Genomic DNA, 7,469 nt, shown 5'->3' on the forward strand with positions numbered 1-7,469 from the left:
GCCCCACGGGCTGGGCTGGGGGGTGTTACCGTGCTGGGGGACAGGCTGTGGCTGGGGGGTCTGGCCTGGCTGAAGCCCTGCCTTTGGAGTGGGGGTCCCCATGGTAGCTGTGTCCTTAAGGGGTCTCTGCAGATTTGGGGGTCCCCGTGGTGATGAGGTCCCTGCAGTGCTGGGTGCTGTGTGATCTCTGCAGTTCTGGGGTCCCTGTTGTGGGGTCCCCCTTATGATGAGCTCCCTGCAGTTCTGGGGTCCCTGTTGTGGGGTCCCCCTTATGATGAGCTCCCTGCAGTTCTGGGGTCCCTGTTGTGGGGTCCCTGCTGTGATGAGGTGCCTGCCATTGTGGGGTCCCCATGATGACGACGTCCCTGCAGTGGTGGGGGTCCCTGAGTGCTCATGGTAGTGGGGTCCTTGGGGGGGTCCCTGCAGTGTTTTGAGTCCCTGGGTCCCTGCAATTGTGGGGTCCCAGGTCCCAGTGGGGGTGAGTGTCCCTGTGTCTATGGGGTCCCCACAGTTCTGGGGTCCCCATGGTGGTGGTGCCATCAGCTTAGGGAGTCCCTGGGGAGGAGGGGGGCCAACTCACAGGGTGTTTGTCCTGGGGAGCCCAGAGCCACGGCTGGACGGATGGACGGGTGGGCTGCCAGGCTGGGGGTGCTCGGTCCTGACCCCCCGTGTCCCCTCTCCCCCCAGGCCGCAAGTTCATCATCGGGAACGCGCGGGTGGAGAACTGCGCCGTGATCTACTGCAACGAGGGGTTCTGCCGGCTCTGCGGGTACTCGCGGGCCGAGGTGATGCAGCAGCCCAGCACCTGCGACTTCCTGCACGGGCCCCGCACCCAGCGCCGCGCGGCCGCGCAGATCGCACAGGCCCTGCTGGGGGCCGAGGAGCGCAAGGTGGAGATCTGCTTCTACCGCAAGGACGGTACGGACCCGGGGCACGGGGACAGCCGGGGACGGACCCGGGGCGCGGGGACAGCCGGGGACGGACCCGGGGCGCGGGGACAGCCGGGGACGGGGGACCGTGCTGGGGACACCGCGTGTGGGAGCGTGAGGTGCGGGTCTGTTCTATTGCAGGGATGGTACCGACTGCCCTGGGGGGCTGCGCCGGGCACGGGGGGACGGCAGGCACGGGGCAGACCTGCACCGTGCCCGTCCAGCACCTGCCAATGCCATGGGTGGCATGAGGTGTTGGCACAGGTGGGAGCCTGGCACTTGTGGCTCCCGAGGGACACCGGTAGCTCCTGACTGGCTGTGACACCCCCGGGGGTCCGCAGTGCTCCCCAGTACCACGATGGCTTCGGGCAGGGTGGGAGCCTGGCACTGGTGGCAGCTCTCGAGGGGCACTGGCACCCCAGGGCTCTGCAGCCCTCCCCAGTGCCACAGTGGCTCCCAACCAGGGAGCCAGCTGGGGTCCCAGGAAGTCGTGTGCTGTGGGGCTGGGGTTGTGGGCTGGGAGCAGTGTGCAGTGCCCCCCCCCCGCAGAGGGGTGACAGGCTGTGTGGGGGCACCGTGTCACCTGGGCCAGGGACAAGGGCACGGGAGTGGCGGGGGCTGAGCCGGTGTCGAGTGTCACATTTCCACCGTCCCTCTGGGGTGTGTGTGGGGTCACCGGACAGAGTGACATCCCAGGGTCCCCGTGCCAGGGGGTGGATGCTGTGACCCCCAGAGCCCAGGCCAGGGCTGGCACCCCGCGTTGGCGGTGCCGGCGCTGCCCCTCACCATGGCCTCGTGCCAGTGCCATGTGTCCCAGCTCTGGGCACGCGGCCCTAGTTCCGGTGCCGGAGTAAACAAAGCTGGTGCCAGCTGCCGGCGTGGCCACGGCACCACGGGAGCCACGGTGGCTCTGGGGGCCCTGATGGGGCTGGGCTGGGGTGGAGGGCGCTGCTTCTGGCCCTGGGCCCCCCACCTTGCCACCACGGCACTGCCTGGCACACCCGGCACGCCCCGGTGCCCTTTGGATTGCGTGTGCCGGGGGCTGTGGGGTGTAGGTGGCATGTGAGTGCCCCCCCGCACCCTGTGCTGAGCCCTCATTAGGGTGGCACTAATCACCCTGGTGGTGCCACCAGCCGTGCCAGGCATGGGGATGGGGCTCGTACTCCTGCCCGGGACCTTCTTGTGGCTCCCAGGGGACCCCAGCTGTGCCTCCCGAGGGGTGTGGGGATCCCACCCTCTGCCAAGCCTTGGGTGTTGCTATTGGACCCCTGGGGATGTGTGATAGGGGTCCTGGGGGTGCTCTGCGGCCCCCCACCGTGACTGCCCTCCATGGGGACCGGCTGCCCTGTGGGACAGGGGGTGGGACCCCCTGGCAGTGTGTGACCCCTGGATCTGGGGTGTCCTGCACCCACAGACAGGCCCTGTGCCTGGAGACTGTTTTGGTGGGTCTTGGCCCTGGGGCTGTGGTGGTACCACCATGGGCGCCCCTCTCCGTGACACAATGCCAGTGCCACCTGCCACTGTGGGGCTGGCTTGGGGGGGTCTCATGGGGTCCCGTTGCTGCCCCTCACTGCACTGAGACACCCCCCCACCCCCGGCACGGGAGGCAGGGATCCTATTGCCGATGGCTCCGGCCTTGTGGCTGGGCTGCGGCATTCCTGGTGCTCCCCGTGCTCCCCGTGCCGCTGCCACCCCACGAGTGCCCCTGGAGTCATGCTGACCCCCGCCCCACGTCCCCCCATCCCGAGCCCCCGGCGTGTCCCGGTCCCCGGTGCCGTGGCAGAGCCGTGGCAGGGCCGTGGCGGGGCCGTGGCGGGGCTGTGGAGCCGCCGCGTCGCCGCCGCTGCCGCAGCCATTCGTCTTCCCGACGTGTTGTTTATGGCGCCGGGGACGCCGGGAGGTCACGGCGCCCGCGGGGGACCCGTGTCCCCGTGGTGGCACCCGTGGGACCTCGGGCTCCCCGGGCAGTGTCCCCAGGGAATGGGGAGGGTGCACAGCCCCCCAGTTGCTGCCGTGGCTTTTGGGGTCCCCCCGTGCGTGGCCCCGGTGTCAGCGCAGGGCGGGAGCGGCCGAGGGCACCGAGGAGCTGGATCGGGGCTGTGTCACCGTGGCACGAGGTGGCACCTCTGGGCTTGGCCGTCCCCCCTGTGCCAGCGGAGTGTCCCTGTCCTGGCTGCACGTCTGGGGGTGCAGGCTACGTGTGTGGGGGTGCGGGGGGTGCAGAGTAGGGTGTAGGGATGGGGGTGCAGGTTGGGGGGCTACAGGGCTTTGGGGTGCAGGGGGGTCCCCCCACTTTGGGGTTCCCGGTAGTGCCCCCTGGCCATTCTGGGCAGTGATGCAGGGGGTGCTGGGTGGGGGGTACAGGGTGGATTTGGGGTGCAGCTCTGGAGGTGAGGGGTGCAGTTGGGGTGCAGGGGGTTGATGTGCCGGGGGGGTCCCATTGCAGTGCAGTGTGTGTCCCCACCACGGGGGTCCCTTCATTGGTCCTGCCATCACCCTCGCCACGAGGGTCCCCCTATTGATCCCCCCATCACCCCCCACTCCGCTGGTGCCCTCATAGTCCCCACCCTGGGCCACTCCCCTGTGGGCAGTGGGCCGGGGGGGCCAGAGTCCCTGGGCTCGGGGGCTCGGGATTCCCGCGGGGGCGGATGAAGCCGACAGCGGCGGCGGCCACGTGTTAGTGCCACTAATTCCCCACGGCGGTGGCTCGGCCGGGACCCCGCGGTGGCCCGGGCCACCCTGTGCTGGCCCCCGGCCCGCGGCCCCACGTGCAGCAGGGAATCCCCCCGCCGCGGGCACAGGGACGGGGACGGTGCCAGCTGGCACCCGCCCTGCCAGGCTGCCGGGCCCGGCGCCAGCGGGGGGGACACAGAGGGAGGACAACGCCGTGGGGGTGATCCGGTGCCGTGGCGTCACCCACGTGTCACCCCTGTTATCACCCGCCTGTGTCCCCCCGGGGTCCCCTTAGGGGGAGGGGCGCGGGAGGGGGCAGGATGCCCCCCCATCCCCATCACACAGAGATTACCCCGGGCTGCCCTGACCGCCCCGGCCCCCCCTCCAGCTGTGGCACCGGATTAACGCCACAGCTGTTAACGACTTCTGAGCGGCTTAACCCGGCCCCACACCCCCAGAGCCCCCCCGTGCCCCCACCTCCCCGCATGGCCCTGCCTGCAGCGTTTGGGGGGGCGGGATGGGGACCACCCCCACCCTCCTCTGCCCTCCCGTGCCTCAGTGTCCCCCCGTGGTGCAGCTGCAGGGGGGGCTGCACCTGGCTGAGTCAGGATGGGGGGGCAGGATGGGATGCCCCCCCGGATGGGGTGCCCCCCAGGAGGGGGGGGGCAGGAGGGGGTGCTTAGATGGTTTGGGGGCCAGGAGCAGGTGCCCAGCAGGGACAGGGGTTGCCCAGCAGAGTGGGGGCAGGAGTGGGTGTCCAGGAGGGGCGGGGGAGTGTCCCCCAGTATGTGGGGTGGGGGGCAGGCAGGGGTGCCCCTAGGGGGGTGCTGTCCCCCCGTGGCACTGACCCCCCTCCCCGCAGGCAGCTCCTTCCCGTGCCTGGTGGACGTGGTGCCGGTGAAGAACGAGGATGGCGCCGTCATCATGTTCATCCTCAACTTCGAGGCCGTGAGGGAGCCCGAGCCGGGGGAGGCCCCGGCCCCCAGCACCAACCACTGGGTCACCCCGGCCCCCTGGGGCCCTGCAGGTACAGGGGACAGGGACACCAACCCCTGGGTCACCCCCCCCTCGGGTCCCCACGGGTGGGGAAGGGACCTGTGTCACCCCAGGTCCTGCTGACCCCATGTCCCAGGGGCACAGGGCACTGTAGGGCACATGGTGAGGGCAGAGGGTGCCTCGGTGCTGCTGGGCAACACTGGTGGGGGTTGAGGCGAAACCCTGACCCCGACCCCCACCCTGTCCTTTCCCGCCAGGGCACAGCCGGTTCCTGTGGCTGAAGCAGCACCATGGGGAGGGGATTGGAGCTGGACCCTGACCCCAGCCCCAGCCCTGACCCCGACCTGTCCTTCCCCCAGGGCGCAGCCGGTCCCTGCGGCTGAAGCTGCTGGCGCTCACCGGCAGCCGCCAGTCGCTGCCCCCGGAGCCGCCGGAGCCGCCGGACGTGGTGGTCGTGGACCCGGGGGTGGTGGACCCGGGGGTCATGGACCCAGGGGTGGTGGACCCGCTGGTCATGGACCCGGCCCTGCCAGGCAGCGACTCGGGCCCCGAGGATGCCTCATCCTCGCTGGAGCCCGGGACCGGGGACCGTCCCGAGGACGAGGCGGCGCTGATGGGGGACCCCGAGCCGCCGGTGACACAGTCGTCCCCGCGGGCCGAGCGCCTGGCGCTGGCCTTCGCCAACCACAGCCTGGCCCGGAGCCGGTCCCGGGAGCGCCGGTCCCGGGAGAGCCTCCGCAGCCTGCGCCGGGCGTCGTCCGTCGATGACATCGAGGCCATGAAGGGTGACGGGGACAAGCGCTGCCACAGCCGCCACACCAGCGCCAGCGCCGGCCTGCACCGCGGCTCCAGCACCGGTACGGCCCCGCCGGCACAGGGGACGCTCCTTGGGGCTGGGGACACTGGAGCAGCCACAACCAGAGACCCTGGTGACCCCCCATTCCCCATGGACCCCCCGGCAGTGCCCAAGCGCTGGCAAGGGGCTGGAACTCCCCATCACCCCTGAGACCCCCATTGTGCCTCCTGCGACCCCCCTATCACCACTGGAACCCCCCCGCCCACCCTACAGGCCCCCCCCCCCCCTCAGCCACATTGAACCTCAGGAATCACCGTGGGAATCGCCACGGGAATCACCACGGGAATCACCTTGTTGGCCCTGGAGCTCTTTAAGCGCATTAAGAGAAGGGACAATAATTATAATGATATTAAGGGTAACTGAGAGCAGCTCCACAGGTCCTGGGGGGGCTCCTGTGGCACATGGCTGAGGGGGCCCCCTTGCCCTGGAGCTCCCCACTCGCTTTACCTGCTGTGGGACCCCAACCCTGGGATCTGTGGGGAGCTGTGGGACCCCTGCCCCAGGAGCCTTGGGGAGCCATGGGACGCACCCCGGGATCCAGGGTCCATGTCCCCCCAGTGCCCTGCCCACTGTGGGACCCCCGGGTGTCCGTGTCCCCCCGGGTGTCCGTGTCCCCCCGGGTGTCCGTGTGTCCCCGGGTGTCCGTGTCCCCCCGGGTGTCCGTGTCCCCCCGGGTGTCCATGTCCCCTGGGTGTCCGTGTCCCCCCGGGTGTCCGTGTCCCCTGGGTGTCCGTGTCCCCCCGGGTGTCCGTGTCCCCTGGGTGTCCGTGTCCCCCTGGGTGTCTGTGTCCCCCCGGGTGTCCGTGTCCCCCTGGGTGTCCGTGTGTCCCCGGGTGTCCATGTCCCCCCGGGTGTCCATGTCCCCCCGGGTGTCTGTGTCCCCCCTGGGTGTCCGTGTCCCCCCGGGTGTCCGTGTCCCCCGGTGACAGTGTCCCCTGGCAGGCGCAGTGGCCGCCGTGCGCAGTGCTCTGCTCAACTCCACGTCGGACTCGGACCTGGCGCGGTTCCGGGCCATCGGCCGCATCCCACAGATCACCCTCAACTTCGTGGACCTGCAGCCTGGGGGGCTCCTGGCCCCGCCCCCGGCCCCCCGCCCCATCATCGCCCCCACCAAGCTGCGCGACCGCACCCACAACGTCACCGAGAAGGTCACACAGGTAGGAGCCCAGAGGGACGGGGGAACCCGCGGGTTGGGCGGTGCCAAGGTGACGAGCTGGTGCTGGAGGTGACCAGGTGGTGCTGTGGAGGCCAGGGGATGGCAGAGGTGGCTGGTCAATGCCAGGGGGCCAAGTGAGGTGGCAGAGGTTGACCCGGCAGTGACAGAGATGACCAGGTGGTGCAGAGATGGCCAGGCAGTGACAGGGTGTCTGAATGGTGTTGGAGGTGGCCGGGCAGTGATGACATGGCCAAGCAGTGCCATCCCCAGAGGGGATGGACAGTGCCAGAGGTGGCCAGGTGGTGCCGGAGGTGTCTGGGTGCTGCAGGAGGTGGCTGGGCAATGCCAAGGTGGGCGAGTGGTGCTGGGGGCATGACCGGAGCCCAGGGGATGCTCCAGCAGGAGCTGGAGCCCACTGGGAGGTGCCGGAGTGCAGTGGGAGGCAGTGGGAGTAGATACTGGTGCCAAGGGCACCACTGGGTCCCTGGAGTGCCCCAGCCTTGGTGGGGCCAGAGGGGCCAGTGTGGCAGGATTGGAGGCCACTGTACCCCCACTCTGGCACCGAGTCCCTCAGGGAGACCGACCAGGGGGGTTGTGGCCACAGTGTTCTGGTGCCAGTGGGTGCCATGGTGGGAGTCATGTGGCTGGGGCAGACCACCCGAGGTACATCAGTCCCTGGGGTCTCCCAGTGGGGCACAGGTGGCAGACACCCCCCGACCAGGGCACCCCTCACCCCAGTGCCATGCCTGCCCTGTGCTGGGTACCCCTCACCCCAGTGCAGGGCACCCCTCACCCCGGTGCCGTGCCTGCCTTGTGCAGGGCACCCCTCACCCCGGTGCCGTGCCTGCCCTGTGCAGGG

At 70.2% G+C, this 7,469-nt stretch overlaps 1 protein-coding gene across 1 annotated transcript in view; it reads left to right on the forward strand.

The window, feature by feature from the left end:
• The first annotated feature begins 353 nt into the window (after nucleotides 1-353).
• The window catches only part of KCNH2 (potassium voltage-gated channel subfamily H member 2), a 25,554-nt gene continuing 18,438 nt past the window's right edge, over nucleotides 354-7,469 (forward strand). The window contains 5 exon segments of the mRNA XM_027669917.1: nucleotides 354-396; nucleotides 688-918; nucleotides 4,465-4,629; nucleotides 4,958-5,455; nucleotides 6,397-6,611. Coding sequence (XP_027525718.1) covers nucleotides 354-396; nucleotides 688-918; nucleotides 4,465-4,629; nucleotides 4,958-5,455; nucleotides 6,397-6,611 — 1,152 coding nt within the window.

This window comes from Corapipo altera, unplaced genomic scaffold, assembly GCF_003945725.1.
Source record: "Corapipo altera isolate COAL_440 unplaced genomic scaffold, ASM394572v1 318, whole genome shotgun sequence".
NCBI lineage: Eukaryota > Metazoa > Chordata > Aves > Passeriformes > Pipridae > Corapipo > Corapipo altera.